Source organism: Oratosquilla oratoria, chromosome 23 (assembly GCF_046742065.1).
Source record: "Oratosquilla oratoria isolate Oo_2021 chromosome 23, ASM4674206v1, whole genome shotgun sequence".
NCBI lineage: Eukaryota > Metazoa > Arthropoda > Malacostraca > Stomatopoda > Squillidae > Oratosquilla > Oratosquilla oratoria.
In genome coordinates, this window is record NC_134799.1 from 7527032 (window position 1) to 7547720 (window position 20689).

Here is a 20689-nt window from a genome sequence, read left to right on the forward strand (position 1 = left end):
GAGGAGGTGGAGGAGGAGGAGGAGGAGGAGGAGGAGGAGGAGGAGGAGGAGGTGGAGGAGGTGGAGGAGGAGGGCGAGGTTACCGAAGAGAAGGCGGCAAGAGCGCCTCCGGGTCGGCGGAGAAGCTGCGGTCGTGCAGCGGCGGCAGCGGCGGCGGCGATAGGGAGTTGTCCTTCCGACGGGGAACCCACCCGCAGGATCTCCCGCAGGGCGGCGGCGGCGGCGGACGCGGCGAGATGGCGATGACCCACGGAGACCACGCCAACAGCAGCAGCAGCAGTAGCAGTCCTGGCGCTGGTCTTGGGCCGCATTACCGAGCAGGTACCCCTTCGCATGCTGGGAAATAGTGTAAACTAGAGCTAAAGTTCCAGCTCGTTTTGGAACATGATCACTGATGTCATTTTTTAGAGACGATTGCATGTGATAATATGGGACAGGATTAAGGCCACGAAGGCGTCTCTGTACCTGAATAAAGTCGTTTGGTGTGAGCCTCTTTGACGTCATCACCGTCATTACAGAATAACCGTCTTATTTTAATAAAGGTGATCTTATTTGTGTTAACTGGGTCGGAGCGTAGCGAGAAATTTTATCTGGAGTGGTGGAGGCAGAGATACACTGTATTAGAGGGATTTTTTGTATATACCCTCTGATTGGGATAAAGTCGGCACGTGAAACAATAGGAATGGTGACGTAGTGCTCGTGCCCCCATTAACACTCACTAACACACCTCAGGTTACGTCTCTAAAGATTACATTATTGACCAGTGTGTCCCACCTAAGGGTTTACACCGAACGAGTCTCGGCCGATTTCTCTCAACCATTGTGAGTTCGTTTGAGCGGAAACGACGTCGGTTACAATCTTTCGTTTTTCTTTTTTTTTTCAATCTTCAGAAGTCAAATTACCTTTGCGTCATATAGTATTGAGAAACTGAATGGCGAAACGAAAGGAGCTAAACTTTTACAAATGTTAGATTGAAGTATTAGAATGCTGCAAGCAAAGTCTTCTTCTAGCTATTCAAATTCACAACATTTAGCGAGAATCGGCCCCGATTTGCTCGGTGTAAACGCAGCATAATCCAAAGCCACTTCCCCCCTCAAAAAAAAAAAAAAAAAAAAAAATTGAAAGACACTGCATGGGAAAATCATTTGTATGAGGATTGGCTAAATCTGACTTGGTAGGCAAAGTAAGGTTAAGTTAGCTTAAGTTAGGTTAGTTTAAGTTAGATAAGGACAAGCCTGGTTACAAATGGTGAGAAAATAATAAGTTACATAGAAATACTGTGAATATCTTTATCTCCTTACCCTTTTAATAAGTACGAAAGTAAAATAACCTACAAATCGACGGCTTATCAAGTGGCTTATGATATGATTATAGTTACCCAATGTGATAAATCATAAGTCCGTGTATTTGATCTTTACGCTCGTGGAGCCACTTAGTCTTGGGATGTTGACACGTCACAATTATAAATATTATTTGGTGTTCTCTATTGCCTTGTCGTGAGAAATCTTTCTTTTTTCTATTCCGGATCACAGGTGAAGTCTCCAGTTACGCAGGTTTGGCCGCCGTCTCCGGGTCAGAGGTGTGTCACAACCCGGCCTCGTACTGCTACGGAAGCCCTTATGCCTCTGCCCCTCCCCACCCGAGCCACAACGGGACGCACGACGGGCAGCACCCGCTTCCCTACGCCTTCTCTCACCCCGGGGCGGCGTCCCACATGACCCACTACCAAGTCCCGGGCCACATGGGCCAGGAAGAGCTTCTGGACGTCGACCGGGCGGAGTTCGATAGGTACCTGAGCGGACCCGCGAGCGAATACGCCATGGCCCAGCAGGAGGCTGCCAAGCAGCAGCACCAGCAACATCACCGCCATCACTATCACCATCACCACCAGCAACAACAGCAACAGCATCAACAACAACAGCAACAACAACAACAGCATCAACAACAGCAACAGCAGTTACAACAGCACCTCCAGTATCTCAACCAAGAACTTCACTTCAGCGGTTCTTCTTCGTCCGGGTCCCCGTCCTATCCTGGAGGAGGTCACCACGCAGCCTACTTCCATCACTGCCACGAGTCTTACTTCAGGGCCCACGACCGCGGGGGCCCTGGAGGAGTCATCAAGGAGGAGGCCCCAACGCCCTACTCCCCCGAGCCGATGGACACCTCGGTCAAAGAGGAGTACCGGATAGAGGAGTACGACTCCCTCAGGGGAACCGTCGTCTACCCTCCCCCGCCTCCTCATGACGAGTACCACCCCCTCCACCCCCTCCACCACCACCACCATCACCAACACTTCCACCAACACCACCACCATCAACACGATCCTGGTCTCCATCGCCATGAGTCCTTCGAAGGGGATCATAGGGAATATGGCGGGAGAGGGTCTACCTTGGTTGGACGAGAAGGGGAAGACAGCTTCCCGTCGAGTAGAGGGGAGTACCCGGCGGAGGGCGGAGGAGGAGGAGGAGGGGGAGGAGGAGGAGGAGGCGGAGGAGGAGGAGGAGGAGGAGGAGGAGGAGGAGGAGGAGGGGGAGGAGGAGGAGGGTCGGGAGAGGGAGGGGGAGGGGGTAGTATAATGTTAAATGCCTTGGCGGATATACGCCATATGTGTTACGAAAATTAATCTTTTTAGTCCGTTTAGTGCGCTTCTGAAGTGTTAAGTTATATGACCGCCGTCTTCAGTGATGTGTTTTTGTTAAAAAAAAAGACCTGTTTGTTGTTAGAAGGGCCACATCGCACCATCATGTGTGCTTACTTGATCATTATCATAGATGTGTCTTACATTCTATACGGTTGTTCTAGAAGCATCATTGCAACGACTAACATCGACGTAGGCTAAGAGTGTCACCGCGCCAACTAGAAGTCAGTCTTAGATTCTAGATGAACTACTACCATTGTAACTCGTGCATGCAGTTGCAAATCTTCCCATTAAAAAGAGACAAAAGAGAAATTATCTTTATTTTCTAACCAACATCTGTCCTCTGTCAGTACGGGTCGAATAAGATCGTCAAACGCTAGACAGAATAAACTATGTAAAGGCGTTCACAGCAGCGATGGGTTGAATACAACATACAGCTGTCGATCAGGTGTACATCTGGGTTCAGCTGTTTCTCAAACAGCTGAAGTGGTCAGTTGTTTCGATTAATTCCTTTGTTGAGGTGAAACTATTGAAATAGTTTATTCAAGTTAATACCAGATGATTTGACTTAGATGAAGAGATGCTGTGAAAGTGTTCAAGAAATCTGGACCACAAGTTTACAATAGAAATTGACGATCTTTTTTCATTCTTTTCTTAATGAAGATGGACGAGTTCTTTCTTCAGAGAGAACCCAATTTCAGTAATGAGGGTGGTATTCTTAAAAAAATCCTTTCCTTATATAAATCTTAAATAAATCCTTGGATGGGAAATATCTATATATGTATATTTTTTAAGAATTTCACCTTAAGAATCTTACGGTGGTATTCTTAGAAAAAAATCTTTACTTATATAAATCTTATATAAATCCTTGGAAGGGAAAGATTTATATAAGGAAAATATTTTTTAAGAATACCACCGTAAGAATCTTACGATGGTATTCTTAGGAAAAATATTATCTTTTATAAATTTTATATAAATCCTTGGAAGGGAAAGATTTATATAAGGATTTTTTTTTTAGGAATATCACCGTAAGAATCTTACGGTGATATTCTTAAAAAAAATATTTCCTTATATAAATCTTATATAAATCCTTGGAGGGGAAAGATTTATATAAGGAAAGATTTTTTTAAGAATACCACCGTAAGAATCTTACGATGGTATTCTTAGAAAAAATATTTCCTTATACAAATTTTATATAAATCCTAGGAAGGGAAAGATTTGTATAAGGAAAGATCTTTTTTCAAGAATACCACCGTAAGATTCTTAAGGTGGTGTTTTTATTTTTTCCTTATATAAATCTTATATAAATCCTTGGAAAGGAAAAATTTATGTAAGGAAATATCTTTTAAGAATACCACTGTAAGAATCTTACGGCGGCATTCTTAAAAAAATCCTTTCCTTATATAAATCTTTCCATTCCAAGGATTTATGTAAGATTTATATAAGGAAATATTTTTTTAAGAATACCACCGAAAATATTCAACTGTCGTTTTCCTTCCAGCTGATTTTGGATCCACTACACTGTGCATACAAGGTGTTCACAGGTCTTGGAAATGGGCTGGAATGTCCAGATGTCCACAAACTTCCAAGGTAAGACAAGAAATTGGAGTAACGGAGTGACCTGGAACCGCCCATAAAGGAGACTTGAAGCCATACGAGTGACACAAGGCTCAATTCAAACACACACATACAGATTATATGTATATATATATATATATATATATATATATATATATATATATATATATATATATATATATATATATATATGTATGTATGTATGTTTCTAAACAGAAATGTAGTAGCACATTTATAAATGACACACAGGAACCCACAGTCGGAGAAAGTTTATTCGAAGTTTATTCTTTCTCCGACTGTGGGTTCCTGTGTGTCATGTATGTATGTATTTATAATGTGTAACTAATATAATATACCAGGTTTTAATTTTAAAAGAGTTAGGGAAATGTCCTTTTTTCCAACATCCCTTGCCTTTCTGGAAGTCTCTGCACGTCTCTGCTTGGTAGTAATAACTCAACGATTGCAACTTTCTATTGCAAACTGCATAATGTCAACACTACTTTGATGTATTATTTTTTAGATCATATTACTCTGCCTGCTTGTTTTTTGTTTTTTTTCTTTACTCTTCATTATAGTCGCACTTGATAGCAAAACTAGAAAAGTATCGCGTTGGATTTTAATTAGAGTAAAAGTTGTCATTATGTTGAAATCCTATGATAATGACGTCATAGGTTTAGCTTGACCGGTATCAGAAATGTTATATTTTTTCTCCTTAATGCACGCCACAGAACTTTCAGTTATTATTTTTGTCAATAGTTAACACAACAGCGTTTATCATCAGGGCTGAAACAGCTGAAAAATTACTTCTGAGAAGGACGTGGGAGTAATAATTAATGATAAATTAATCTGTGTGGATCACCTGGCAGAGAAAGTAGATAAAGCTAATAAAATAGTTGGACTAATCAGAAGGACGTTTGTTACATTGGATGCAACAATATTTAAGTCTTTGTAGCATTGGTGAGACCACATCTTGAGTATGCTAACCAAGTTTGGAGTCCTCACCTGGTAAAAGATATTGAGATGGTGGAGAATGTGCAGCGACTGAGCTATGAAGAAAGACTAAAGAGGTTGAACCTACCAACACTGGCTGATAGAGGAGCACTGGAAGACATGATAGAGACCTACAAAACATCGACAGGAAAATATGATGGAGACTGCACTCAAGACATATTGAAGCTTAGGGAAGAGAACGTAATTAGGGGAAACTCACTGAAATTATTCAAGACAAGGTCACGGCTGAATGTAAAAAAATATGCTTTCCCGTGTACGGTTGTCAATAATTGGAACCAGCTGCCTGGATGGTTGGTTGCAGCAAAATCAGTCAACCAATATGAGGGTAGACTTGACAAATTCTGGCAAAACCAAGAACTAAAATACGATTATAAAGCAAAGATCCACCACAAGCTACCACATAGTGTAAATGTGGATCTGGAGTCACAGGCGTAAGCCTCTTCCAGGAAGTCTTCTATGTGTCTATGTGTTTAAGATTATGTGCAAAGTCGTCCATGATTGATGTCGACAATGTCGTCGATAATGTCGACAATCTTCTCCACAGGCAGGAAATATATAGTGCATTGTAAACCATATCTGAGAATAAACCAAACATATAATTTATGTTTTAATCGGTGTGCAGACTATGAGAATTTAATATATTTTATTATTTACGACATATCCAAGTGAAGTGAGATGGTTTTTATTTACATACAATCGGAAGAAAGGAACCATTCGCTTCTTGATTCGTGTCGTCAATCAGTTGACGAAGCGAAGTGAAAAGAAGTGTGTAATCTATTGGTGTGTATTATCTTTTCCGTCTTAGTTTCGTTCTTTAGTGAATTGTGAACAAGATAATTCTTCTCAAGATTTAAAGGAAAAAGTTGCAAGATGATGAAGCAAGTGTCAACGAGGAATACGCAGGGAAAACGAAGGTAAAAAGTAATCAATTAAGTCTTTCGGTTATGCCCAAAATGGTGCCCATGTAAAATCTAATTGTACATTAATTTTAGTATTTACACTGCAAAAAATGGTAGCTGGGTATACGTGCAGTTAAAAAGTATAGTGGTAATTGAAAATGTATCAGAGTAAGTGTACTGTTCTCAGTAAGAGAGAAAAAATAGTAAGATATCACGAAATTAAGTATGCACGTAAGAACATGTTTTAAGAGCTAATTTCTTACGCGGAATGATATGCTACCTTCGGTCGATGGCGTTTTATTCACAAACGACATTTCCAACCCTTATTGGCGAGGGTTCCTTCAGTTGAATAGAAATTTCAGAATTAGACAAAAAACTGGCATCATTTATAATAAACGATCGCTTAACTGAATAACCTTGTGGCATCGATAACAAAGAATAAGGAAATAAGTATTCTTGCGCGTCACCGTTATGACGTCATTCGCAAGGTATCTATCCTGGTGTTATTTTGGATACTTCTGTTCTGTAAATGGCACCATGTCAAGGATCAGGCAAAAACGATGAAAAGAGACGAACTTTTAGATTAATTATTTGTTTCTTTTTATTCATTCCTCTTCTTGGAGGATAAAGCATTTTGGAAGATTTGAACGATGATAAAGTTCAAGGGGCTTGGTTTTCCTCGTCTCAGTCATTATATTTAAAAGGCTTCTTGAAACGGTGATAAATGACTTGAATTTAATTCTTCCGGGTTATGTGACATTTATATATTTATTATTTTTTAAAGAAAAATTGTACATCAAGGATAACTGATTAGCTAAACGTAAAATGCGTGATCAAGACGACTATCAAAAAAACTAACAATTCAGGTTGAGACAAAAATTTTAAACTCGCTGAAACAAATGATAACTTTAACAATTAACAAAAACGTTGTATGATAAAAGTAGAATCATAAGTAGATTTAGATTTTTAAGTCGAGATATAAACAGTTTGTGATGTCATCCGTTATTGATTGTACATAAAGCCATATTGGATCCAGTTGCACTTGTACAACAAGATCATTTTTATTTGTTATACAAAATAAAAAAAATGGAAAGAAGGCAAATATAGAGGATTATTAATACATTGTTTCGGAAGCACAGGGAATAGACTCCATCAAATTTGTTGATACTGAAATACAGCCAAATTGTGTATTTGACCAAAATTGGTTCCATATTGTGAAGTGCTGGCGAGGTGAGATAACACTCGTTAGCATGCTACTTTCTTTTGCTATTTCGTTTAAGTAGAAACGACTTTGGTTGGTTATAACATTCCACACTTCCGTAAGAACATCTCGACAATGTGTTTAACATTAGTATAAGTTTAATTTTTCTTAATTCGTCGTTGATCTTCTCGCTATATGACAATAGAGTAATTTGACATTTGGAAATTTAGAAAACGAGAGATGGTAACCGAAGCAAGTAGCATGCTAGCGAGAAATGGCTACAATCTTTTTATAATAAAATATCACAGCAGTAGTCATAATGTTGTCTTTGATAAGCCAAAAGTGATCACATATGATAAGGTTTATTGTAGATATTCGTCGTTATACACTGTTTACTGAAAAGAACATTGGATTCTGTCGAAACGCAGGACAAAGCTGCATCGTGTAGCTGTAGTGCACATCGGAAAAAGACGAATTAGCGACAAAGCGTAATTTAAATATTCAAAGAGGAAACTGTGGGTTTGACGGGCTAGTTGAGATTGACGCCCAAGGAAACACCTCGAGATTGAACGAAATGGTTTGACCTTAGTCCGAGCAAGATCTATAAAGGGTGGACCTTTGTGGGTTGAGGTACAGTCACGAACAAAAGTTGTGACTCGCACTACAATTCTCCCAACGTCAATATTATTATTTTTTTTATCGAGTTCATATGTTTTCTATGTAGTATTTAGCCTGCAGTCGGGTAATTTTCTAGATTGGATGAAAAAAAAGTTCAAAGAATTTTGACTTTGTATCGTAAAAAGATCTTGGTGGGTCAAAACTTTTGCTGGTGACTGTACATAGTAATAGTATCACTGGCAGATTATATTGTCTCGTTACTATTTTTCAAACACCATTAATATCAAGCATTACTATTATTGGTCATTCAGGGGTCCTTTCTCCACCAATACCGATGTCCCTCTTTACTTCCCCCCGAGGCAAGGAATTGGTCGCGCGTTTGATGGAATCCTGTCTCCATACATATATCAAGACAGTGGCTTCGTCTCCGTCCTCCATACGCCCCCCCCCCCCGCGCTCACCTCGGTGATGGACACAGCCCCACTTTCTCCTACAGTACAAACCTCCCCTTCTCTCTCTCTCTCTCTCTCTCTCTCTCTCTCTCTCTCTCTCTCTCTCTCTCTCTCTCTCTCTCTCTCTCTCTCTCTCTCTCTCTCTCCTCATCTCTCTCTCTCTCCTCGTCTCTATCTACCCCCTCTCTCCTCATCTCTCTATATCTCTCTCTTCGCACTCTCTTAGGCCCTTTTTCACGGTGCCCGTAGATCTGAAACAGAGAGAAATCCATACACGTCTTTTCGTCATCCCAGCAGTGACTTCTGTTCTAATTCTTAGATTGAAGAATCCTCTTTACACTTTCCTTCAGTGATGGATTTGGTGTCATCTTTCTTTACGGGGTTTCTTCTGGTCAACCAATTCCAGGTTCTTCTGTTCGCCTTTGGGGAAGGGCTTCGTCTACAAGGCATTGGTTTTGTCTAGATTGTATCTTCAACTTAATGATCCATATTCATTCTGATTAACGTCAGATGGTTTTATTCCCGTGAGGGGATGACACTTAACCGAAAGTCAATATTGATCAAAGTCCCAATCTTCTTCCTACTTTTTGTACCCCCCCCCTCCCCCATCCATGAGTGAGGACATTATCCTCTCCCCTTCTCCTCCACCTCCCTCCTCCTCCACTTCCCCCTCCTTTCTCCACCTCCCTCCTTTCTCCACCTCCCTCTCCCCTCCCCCTTCTTCTCCTTCCTCTCCCTCCCCCTCTCTCTCCTTTCGAAAGAAACGGCTATCTCGTCATCAACATACTCTTCTTTCCCGTTGAAGACTGTTGCCTCCCTCGTTCTCAGTAACGACTTTTATATTCAAATTCCAAGTGAAGTGTCCAGAGTCGATCCACCTGTTCATTGGGGATCCTCGTTCTCTTCCTCCCACTTTACCAATGAAGATTTCTCTCACTTTTAGAAACGAGAATATAGTCTTCCTGTTACCCAAATAAGGCAAGCCTTTCATTCTGCAAAGACACTTCCTTAGCCTCGCCTTTGTAGAAAAAATCTCGTCTAAAGAAAATTATTTTTGTTGTGGGTACAAGTTTCCTGGAAGTTTGTACAACTCTCGTCCTTCGTGTCCTCTGACGGAAACCCTTCGTATCCTTCCGTCCCATTTTGTGCCGGTAAAGTCCTACTGTCACTCGTCCCCCTCGTCCCCCCCCCCCAAAAAAAAAAAATACCCGCAGCGGCCAGCATCTCGTGCGCGCGAGCAGTTGGCTGAAGACTAACCCAGCACGTGTACAGTCTAGATCAAAAGTCTCGAGTTCCATCACCCGGCAATGTTTCGTACACAATTATGATAATTGCTGGTCATTTCTTGATGCATTTTTCTACTCAGCATGTGCTTCGTAGTATTTTTTTTCATTTATTAATTAATTTATTTATTTTTATTTTTCATTTTTTTTATTTATTTGATTTATTTGATTTATTTATTTATTTTTTTGCTTAGAAAGAAGTATTCTTACACAGCGACAACCTGTTTATTTCTATTATGAATTTCATAAAGTGGATCAAAACTTTTGACTCCAGCTTTAATTGGACGCTGTCAAGCATGGCGACTAGTGCCCAAGGGCAACGTGTTTGGTTATCATTTTATGTGCGTCTGTGTGTGTGAAGCAGTGTACAAAGTAGACGTTAAATTTTATGTGTGAATTCAACAACACAGTTTCCTTTCAGTAGAGCCGCAAGATCAAAATGTGTGTTGCACCAATTCTAATTTCAGCCCGGCTAGGTTAAGTTAGTTTAGGTAAGGTTAGGTTAGACTGGCATCGTGTAGAGGTATACACTATATGCTAAAGCTAGCATAGTGTAGAACTATACAATGCATGCTAGATCCAGCATAGTATAGAGTTATACACTATATGCTGGAGCTAGCATAGTATAGAGCTATACACTGCTACAGGTAGCATAGTGTAGAGCTGTACACTATATGATAGAGCTAGCATAGTATAGAGCTATACACTATATGCTAGAACTAGTATAGTGTAGAGCTATACATACTATGCTAGAGCTAACAGAATGTCGAACTATACAAGGGATCGTTTAAAACTAAATTTAATCCCTTGTTGGATAATTTCTAAGACATTCCAATATTTGGTTTGGTTTGATCAGGTCAAGTTTGATAAGGTTAAAGTAAATCATTTTATTACAGACCTTTACTGAAAATCATTTAAGACCAGTTTCGGGCCATGTCCGGTGATTTTTTTATGCAAGGCGAGTTTTTTAAACGATTTCCTAACTTAAGACAGTTTTTGAGTTCGCAGCGGGCTTTGTTATCGAACACCAAAACGGCCTCCCTCCGGCTTCCTTGTCAATTGTATTTCATGGCATTGTCCCATACAAGCGCGCGACCTCTGACGGAAATAAAATTGAGCCGCCTATAAATACAGATAATTATAGACCAATCGAGAGAAATGCTCGACTTCAAACAGGATCCGGCAATTAGCCGCAGAACAGAATGTCAAAGTCAGAGAGACCCGGACGAGTCATTTGAAAGCCATTACGGAAAAAGTTACGACGATTCACGAAGGGAAAAAAAAGAAAAAGAAAACATGGCTATTCGCGCCCAATGTAATTGAGCAAGTCTACCGTTACGAGTTCTGGTAAGGGGAGAGCTTACGGCACTAGCCGCTTAGTGGTGACTTATCCGCCACCTTTGCCCTGTGTGCTCTGACTGCCGAGAACCTATTGGACTCGAACTCGGGTCTGTGTAATGAGAGAAAGGGAAATGCGCAGGTGGCGTCATCGGAAGCGTGCTGGTCTCGCATCCACATGGTTGGGAGTTCGAATCCCGTACTCTTCTTCGATGTCCAGCAGTGATTGTGATTTACCCCCAAGAGTCCCTTAAAGCCCATACACATAGGGCCAAGATGACTTCGGTCGCAGCTACTCAGTGCATCCTGGCATAGGCTCTTTTTCTTTCTTCTTGTTCTTCTTTTTCCTCTTCTTCTTCCTCCTCTTTTTCTTCTTCCTCATTTTCTTATTTCTTTTTACTTTCGTTTTCTTTGTCTGCTTCCGTTTCTTTTCCTTTTCTTTTTCCTCTTCTTTTTCTTCTTTTTCCTCTTCCTTTTTTTTCCCTCTTCCTTTTTTTTCCTCTTCTTCCTCTTCTTTTTCTTCTTCCTCTTCTTGCAAAGACCGAAGAGAGTACCCTCTTCCGTCGCTTCCTCCTTGAGTGTCGAGTGCCGGAAGGAAGCTTCTGCTTCCTGGAAGCGGCGGCGCATGGCGGCCGCGGAATCGGACCCCCCATTTCCTGTGGAAAAGTAAAATCGATTTCTGTCAAGGTTCGAGGGTGCCGCTGTCGAGGCGAAGTCATCGAGGACCGGAAGAGCGAGTTTGTCTCCAGAGAGGCTCTCATTGATGCTGGAGACCACACCATAGTCTCTTCAGTTAGATATCTATATATCAGCTTGAGATAGAGAATATAGTAAACGAAGAAGATATGATATGACATTGGCTTTGCAAGTGAACGAGGTCGTCATATACATGCATATAACCCCACCAGTCTTTCATATTATTAATCTAAGAAAGAAAATATCATAATCAAAGTTTTTCCTGGCCACGATTACTCTTAAGATGCTGCATGGGTCATCATACGAATTTTAGAATGGTTATGTTGTTGTTATTGTTACTGGTGTTTTGTTGTTGTTTTTGGTTATCCTGCAGAATCAGTAGATGATGACTGGGTTTATGGAGGAGAGTGCTCTGTGGGGCCATAGACTTTGTCCCTCCAACAAGAAAAGAAACTTTTCGTCAGTCTTGCATTTGACGTGGTATTTTTCTTTCAGTGAAAGCATTTGTGTCTATACCTCTCATTATTGTGATGATCTTGACGAGTGTATGTAATATATATATATATATATATATATATATATATATATATATGTGTGTGTGTGTGTATGTGTGTGTGTGTACATATGTATTTGTAACTCCGATCAATTTCATGGGATTCCTTGGCTGGAACCTTGATCTGGTTGTCGTCTCGCCCGGTCGAGACCCCGTTTCGACCTGATCTGATCACGCAAAAAATAATAATAAATGAGTAAATAAAAAATAATTAAGAAAATAAAATAAAACCTGCACATTAAGGTGCCGCATGCATGTGCCCAATTTGGCACATTTCGAACGGGTTGAGTAACGAGCCAGGTTCGATTCAAATACATCATCCCCCAAGTTATTATCGTTCTGAAGCCGACCTAATTTTTTTCTCTTTATCTTGACGATCGGATAAATGACACTGAGCCAATAAAATCGACACCAAATCTCCCGAGACATTCGGCAAGTCGTGTACGTTTCCCGTTGATGGATTTCCTGGCGTCGGCCAAAGGCCCAGGTACTGAGGACGCAGCGTCGGGTGGAAATGCTCCGAATTTTTCGAGTGCCTGTGACGTCATGCCCCAAGACGCTGCCATACAATTTATTATTTACTATTTACCTGTTTGTTTATTATTCAGCTATACCTATACATTTATTTGTTTTATTTATTATTTTTATTATAATTTTTATTTATTTTGCTTTTATTTATTATTGTAATTTTTTCCGTATCCGACCTAGTTATGGACCATAAGGTCTCCTGTTGGCATGCACCTCCTTTGTAATCCTTTGTAAGCCCTCAAACCTTTCTTGTCCCGGTCCATACACAAACCCTCAGAAACAAATTTATGTTAATTTGTTAATATGATCTACACTGCAATTACAAAGCGTATATATATAAAATAGCTTAACAGGTTCAATAAGAGCTACCACGAGAATACGTATAAAAACTTTCTTGATTTCAGTTTCATTCATTCGACTCACCTAGTGATCATAAATCATCGAGGTCGCCCTTGATCAGACATCTGGTTTTCCTGCTTCCTGCCTCAAGTTTTACTTTCGTACAATTTTATGGAGAATTACGTGTTCCTTACTTCGTCATAGGCGACACATTAAAAAAATCTCCTAAAAAATAAAGTTCTTTCGGAACTCAAAATTCGAATCAGTAAAGCTGTTGTTTGATTGAAAATAATCTTTTAGCACCTGGAGTGTGTATGTGTATTAACCTAGTTGTATTATACGGGAAGGGAGCTATGCTCGTAGAGACCCGTCTTTGTATCTTTCAGCATCTAGTTTGTTCTTAAATTCTTGTATGGTTGTTGCACACACTGTTGTCTCGTCCAATTTGTGTATATGTACGTGTGTGTGTGTGTGTGTGCGTGCGTGCGCAGTCAGTCAGTCACAGGAATGACGCGACAATGTGCAGAATGTATCGGGCGTAAAGACTTGATTACACCCTGTTAATCACATGAAGATTTATGAACCATTCATCGAGTTTTGGCAGAATCATATTCCCGGGAAACCAAAAACAATCAGTTCTCTCTGACGCTTTTAATTCGTGGTAGTCCATGTCGAGTCATTTTGTGTGGACAACCCCTTCGAAAACCTTGAAAGCTGGAGCTTGACCTTACTTTACACCTGTTCCTGGACGAAGAATAACTTCGGGTTTCTCCCCTTCCTCCTCCTCCTCCTCCTCCTACCCCCTTCTCCTCCTTTTCCTACTTCTTCTCCTCCTTTTCCATCCAGTTTCCAAAGAGAGCATTTTTAACTTGCTCCCTTGTTCCGGCACTTAACTTTATGCTTTCATTTTATTGTCATTTTTTCTGTGTATTATATATTTTCAGTTTACCCCATTTGTTGATCTTTGAAAACACACACACACACACACACACACACACACACACACACACATATCATATATGAATTTGAAGCTAGGCATCATAGTAGTAGATTAAGAGACAGGACCCCACGAATTTTCTACTTCCTTGCATACAAAATTACATAAATACTGTTAGCTAAATACACACACATGTATGTGTGTGCGAACATAAAATCATCACCGTTGCAATGTCTTTGAAATGTTAGATATTCAAGTAAGACATGATATAGAATATTTTGATCAAGGAAATACCTGAGCCAGCGTATGGCTCCCGGGCCGTCCCCGCCTAAGCATTGGCGGCCTCAAGTGCAGCATAATCCCTCCATCCATAACATTGGTTCCGCACCCCACCCGCTCCGTGCACCTGCTACCCTCCCTCCAGAGCGCATCGGACACCTCCGGCTACCGTCTATCACCCCCCCCCCCGGCTACCTTAAAACCCCCACCCCCACCCCCCTTCGTGTAAGTTTTGGTACAAAAGCTCAATGCACTAACACGCGTGTATACCACATGCAGAGTCTATGTCAACAGCAGTTGTCACACCCGGTGTTGTTTTACATAAGACCTACCTTTACAAATATCTTTCTAAGTTAGTGGAGCTACATTCTAGCTTAATCCTTCCACTAAGGGGGTCTGTGTGGTTAGGGGGTATCACAGATATGAATGAAATAGGCTGAAGGCAGTTAGAATATAAAGGTGTTACCTGGTATAGAAGGGGGTTTCAAATTATTTGATTCCAAATACTAGAATAATTTCCCTATTTTTCACTTATTTCTAGCTAAAAATAATTTTTTATAAATGAAAAACTCGGCAGAGAAAAGCATTGCCTTTCGATGGTGTTAAGTACGTCTTGCATTTTCTTTGTTCACAGGGGGATGTACAAGAATATGGCAGCAGTTTTCAGTGTCATAAATTGATGAGTGGGGAGATATATATGTGGAATGTGCGCTTGCGCGCGCGCGCATACACACACACACACACACACACACACAAACACACACACTCGTACATACAAATCACACATATATCACACATACATACACACATCACACACACACACACACACACACACACACACACACACACACACACACACACACACACACACACACACACACACACACACACACTTATCATACACATTACACACACACGTGCACGTCCGTGGAGAGGCATCGTAAGTATGACCAAGGGAGGGCGGGGATGGGGATGTGGGGTGTTGTCCCTCCTGGGCCCATCGATCACAGTGATGGATAGATTTTTTCTTCGTTGGTGAAGACCTCTGGTAAAAACAGAGATCCCTCTTACCACAGGCAGAGCGTCTGCCGCGCCCTCTCTCGATCCGTGGTTTCTCTCGTGGTTGAGGTATTACTTGGAGAATCTTACTTATACTTTTGATGAATTCCGTCAACTAAGGACACAGCTGAGGTGGACCTCCACTGCTGCCAGGCAGATCTGCTCCGCTTTTTTTAATGAATAAAGACTGTAGGGATTTTTTGTTTGCACTGGGATAGCCCGGTGGGGCACTGTTTTCAGCCATTTGTCCAGCTGATTCTTGAAACTGTCTGTGGATATACCTGTCAGGATCCTGATACTTTTGGGAACAGCGTTAGATAGGCGCTCCCCATTGTGGGTGAAACTGTGGTGAATAATGGTTTTCATTCTTTGAGTTACACCATCTGTAGTTTTGATATAGCAGAGGCGCTATCGTCTTGGATGGAGGTGCTTCTGTAGGCCTACATTTGGAACCAAATTTTCCAGGCACTTCCAGGCATAAATAATGATGTACTGGAATAGATTTTTTCGTGTCCCGCGTTTGATCGAGTCGTCATGTAGCGGAGGCGTTTGGCCTGAAGACTTCGGTGATGTTTTATTCAGGTGTGATATGGTCTAAAGAACGCGTACATGCTGTAAGACGTGATGATCATTAGGTGTAGCTTTAACTGAGCGTCGAGGTTGAAGTCCAGTTGGAAGGCTCTATTCGTTGTTCTTGTTCTCTGTAAGTGTCGCTAAGATCCTGTTTTACTCTTGCTGTATTGTGATTACCTTTCCGATCACGAGGGTCATTCTAAGCCAACATGGCTCTTCTTATCACTGTCACTCGTGATAAGAATTTTAAAACCGCTTTGGCTGGTTCTAGCTTTAAGTGTTTGTTAACATTTCTTAAAACCACAGATATGTCTGTGGATCGGACCATGAATTTCGCGGTACACTATCGAGGACATGGGAGCAAAGAACGTTCAAAATGTATCCTTTAGGTGAGGATCCTACTACGCCAGGAGGCGCTGAGTAGCTGCGGCCGAAGCCGTCACCTTTGCCGTGTGTACATGCACATTAGGGTGCGGGTAACAGAGTATCGGGTGTAAGTAACAAACATAGTATTGTTCTTTTGTTTTTGATTATTTAAGGTAATTGTGTGTATAGCAGTTATCCTTTGAAAATAATTTTTGTAAAGAAAATTACAGAAATGCCTCTGCTAACTTGGATCATTATATCAACACATAAGTTTCTCTGGTGGCGTCATCGGAAGCGTGCTGGTCTCGCATTCACTCACGTATGGGTTCGAGTCCCGCATTCCTTTCCGAATCCCAGCAGTGAATGTGTGTTGCCTGCCCCCCAACAGTCCCCAAAGCGCATGTTCATAGGGCAAAGGTGACGGTTTCGTGTGCAGCTACTCAGTGCCTTCTGGCGTAGGCTCCTCACCACCTGTTATATAGAGGCATTATTATCACAAGTATTCGCAGTCTTCCACGTACAAGTTATCCGAAGGATTCTTCAGGTCTGTTTCAGTCCAGTCCGTGTCTATATCTTTTTAACGATCGCTCATCTTCGTGGGGTTTCATCTCAGCTGAATGAAATCGCCCGACGACAGATGAAATTATTATACAAGTCGAGTAAATTAATCAACGGAATAATCGATATTTTATTTATTTCTTTATTTTATTTTATTTGTTTTTTATTTGATTAATCATTTATTTTTTATTTCATTTTATTTATTTTTGATTAATTAATCAATTAATTTATTTATTTATTTTAGCTCTTTGGGGCTCTCCTTTAATTGAAAGAATAAACATTTGAATCGGGTGGGGCACACATTGGGTTAATTGTGCACACATACTGATGTCCCTACTTGTCCGACATAGTTCATGTGTAAAGGTCATCACATTTCATATCACTGAACCATATGTACTCATCCTCAATAACTTGTTCATCTTAACCTGGCAAATATCCATCTGAGGGTAACGACCTTGTAGACAAATAACACAAATCAACATTAAAAAATAAAAAAAAGAATTCAGTGAAATATGAGACAAACCAAGGATTCAGCAGCGTTGGTGAAGATAGAAAAATCTTAGCCGAGTGAACATAATTATATACAGTCACGATCAAAAGTTTAAACCCACCGAGATTTATTATACAAAATTCAAATTCTTTGCCTGGCATTTTTTTCTGTCTATTCAAGAAAATGACGCAGCTGTAAATCAAATTCTACTTTGGAAAATATATCACGTAATTGACAAAAAATTATATTGACGTTATGAGAACTGTAACGTAGGTCAAAACTTTCGCGTATGACTGTACAGGTATGACCGGATTCTACAGCCGACACACATTCACATAACCTTGTACATCACATACACAAAACAACGCTTACACAAGGGCCTACACACCCAAGTTTCACAATATCAAATAAGTTCCATCACAGCAGAATTCGCCACACAATTCCATCCATTCGTTACACATGCCATATTTTCGCCATATTTCATACCATCACCCTACCAACGCCCTAGGTCATTCCATATGCCATACCACTTTCGTATGCATGCCGTACATATCTGGAAACAAAAAAGAATAAAATAACATTCGTTCCTGGAAAGCCAAAAAAAAAAAGGTCACAGAGAGAGGAGAGACCTCGACAAAAACATATGGATTCTTTGGCTGGAACTGTGGGTGACAGGCCTCTTCTTGGTGGCGGACAAGTCGGCTGGAAAAGGACAGACCTGGAGCTGGTGGCTGCGTCGGCGGTGGCTGTGGCGGCGTCGGTATACTCCGCGAGGCTGTAGAATCACAGGCGAGACTGTCAAATAGCAACGAAACAGGGTGATGCTCAATTACTAGGTCTTACTGAACCAACACTACTAGACTCCATGATTACTCACCTTAGAAAGTGTTTGCAGACTTCAGACAAAACCCTCAATATAATCCCATCCCTCGAGATTTTCTTTTCTTTCTTTTTTTATAATTTCGTATTTTGAAAATGTGAAAATCACAAATATTTTTTGTTTTGTGTTGGTGGGTACCCGTCATTTTATTCTTGAAATCGCTTTTAGTGTGAGAATACACATTCCTTCGGGAGTGTAATTCTACCTTGATGTTGTTCTGTTAGTAAAACTATACGTTCTAGATTCGTTGAAATTGTCTCTCCACATTTTATAAATTGGCATCTTGACGTAGATTTTGACGTATATTGACGCAAAGCTGACATTTTAACGTAAACAATTTTGACGTTTTACGTTCTTTGAAATGCGTCTCTGTGTCATGACGTAAACATGTGGGTCTACGAATTATGAGAAGTTGCCCTGAAATCTTCATTAATTGTAGTTGGATGTCCAATTCTTCAAATCTCTCCCAGCAACTACATGTGCAGCTACGTGTGTGTGAACATAAGAATAGAGAAGAACGCAAGAGACCATAAGGCCTACACTAGGCATTTCCATGTCCGTTACCACCTACTATCCTCATCCATTAAATTGTCAAGTTTTCTCTTAAAATAACCAATTGTGTCAGCGCTCACTAAACGTGACATTTGATATAAAGTAAAACGTGTATTCAGTAACAAACGTTTCACTTGAATAGTCCAATTTAGAAGACGTTGGTTCAAGATGACGTCACCAAACTGTACGACTGATGACGTCATATCCGGCACTGATGGCAGCGACAAAGATTACTCAGATGATGAAGATGACAGAGAACACACAGATGAAGACAAATATATTTTAGATTCTTTATATTAGAAACGTTGACAGTAGGGCAGGGAGAGACGAGGCTATTAGGAACCGCCTTGGAGACAGGGACGGAGGGAAAATGTGCAGATGAGGACAGAGGAGGCAAAAAAGGTCATCACGTCTGAAGAAATGGCTAAAGTCGCGGTAAAGGAGGAGATGGTGGAGTTTTATAGACACGGTAAAGGAAACATGGACTGGAGGTGAAGCTTTTTATTCCTGACGTTTCGTCTATCGACTTTCTCAAAGAAAGTCGATAGACGAAACGTCAGGAATAAAAGCTTCACCTCCAGTCCATGTTTCCTTTACCGTGTCTATACAACTTGTTCACATGGATTTTCATGGTGGAGTTTATGTTGGTGGCGATGGGATATTCTGTGAGGAGGGTCCACTGACGATGGAGACAGATGCGACTCTTGTGGGCATAAAGGAGGGAGTGCGGAGAGAAGGCAGGCAGGCTCTGTGAGTGTCAGTCAGGTTTACTAGAATTAAGTGTATTATATACGCACAGTGTGCGTCAATTTGTGTGTGAGTGTGTCTGTGTTTGTGTATGTGCCTGTATTTGTGTGTCTTGTGTGTGTGTAAATATAGATGTGTGTGTGTGTGTGTGCCTGTGTTTGTGTGTCTTTGTGTGTGTAAATATATACTGTATGTGTGTGTGTATGTGTATATGTATGTATGTGTGTGTGTATATGTATTGTTTGTGTGTGTCTGTGTTTATGTCTGTGTATGTAAATATAGGTATGTGTGTGTGTGTGTGTTTGTGTGTGTCTGCGTTTGTGCGTGTGTGTAAATATAGATGTGTGTGAATGTGCATGTGTGTGTGTGTGTATGTGCATGTGTGTGTGTGTATGCTCGCGCGTGAGTACGCGTACGAACACGAGCAGATGCCATACTTTCGCATCAACGCTTATCTAAAAAACTTTTTGCATACCCGGGTCTGTTCTCACAACACCGTCGTGTACACACATGTACACCAACATATCTGCTTTCTTTTTCCTTTAGAGAAAAAAAAAGTCTTTTCTCCCCATAGACCCAGTCCGTGGTGGTACATCAGCGACCACTCCTGCGAATACGCTATTGATCCGACGCTTGGCCGAGTTCGCTAGCCCGGAGTGTCCGCTGCTTGCTTACTTTGTGTTTACATTTCGTAGGTGGCGCGTGGCAGTTCGGCCACTCGCCTGTCTTGGCCGCGGTCCCAGGCTTCACCTGCCCGGTGCCCAACCACTCCAACGAATGAAAATATCTCTGGAGGTGCCGGGGATTGAACCCGGGACTTCTCACATGCGAAGCGAGCACTCTACCACTGAGTTACACCCCCACGACTAACGGGAGGGTAAATAAGTGAATATTTATTTATAATACATATTTCATGTGTGGTGCTGAAGTGGTAGGCTGCAAGTGTAAGGCTAGGTCTGGTGATTAATGACCTAAGCATCAAACTGCTGTCTTAGGGCTGGTGGGTATGATGTTGAACGAGGCGATAAATCTGGTGCATTGACAACACAGTTCCGTAAAGAGAGGGACGGTATTCGATAACAAAGTACCAAGGACGGGCCGAGGAGGGGGA

At 41.1% G+C, this 20689-nt stretch overlaps 1 protein-coding gene, 1 long non-coding RNA gene and 1 other non-coding gene across 3 annotated transcripts in view; 2 read left to right on the top strand and 1 right to left on the bottom strand.

The window, feature by feature from the left end:
* The window catches only part of LOC143037707 (uncharacterized), a 395763-nt gene extending 392926 nt beyond the window's left edge, over nucleotides 1-2837 (top strand). The window contains exons 7-9 of the mRNA XM_076206248.1: nucleotides 1-321; nucleotides 1533-2453; nucleotides 2806-2837. The exon at nucleotides 1-321 is cut by the window's left edge and continues 156 nt beyond it. Of these exons, the coding sequence (XP_076062363.1) occupies nucleotides 1-321; nucleotides 1533-2453; nucleotides 2806-2837 (1274 nt within the window). The remainder of the gene's footprint in view (nucleotides 322-1532; nucleotides 2454-2805) is intronic.
* A 3168-nt stretch (nucleotides 2838-6005) lies between these two features.
* Nucleotides 6006-20689, top strand: part of LOC143037948 (uncharacterized) — a 561040-nt gene continuing 546356 nt past the window's right edge. Inside the window, exon 1 of the long non-coding RNA XR_012967537.1 lies at nucleotides 6006-6144. This is a non-coding gene — a long non-coding RNA (uncharacterized LOC143037948). The remainder of the gene's footprint in view (nucleotides 6145-20689) is intronic.
* On the bottom strand, nucleotides 20369-20440 carry TRNAA-CGC (transfer RNA alanine (anticodon CGC)). Its single transcript has one exon. It is a non-coding gene; the product is annotated as a tRNA-Ala (tRNA).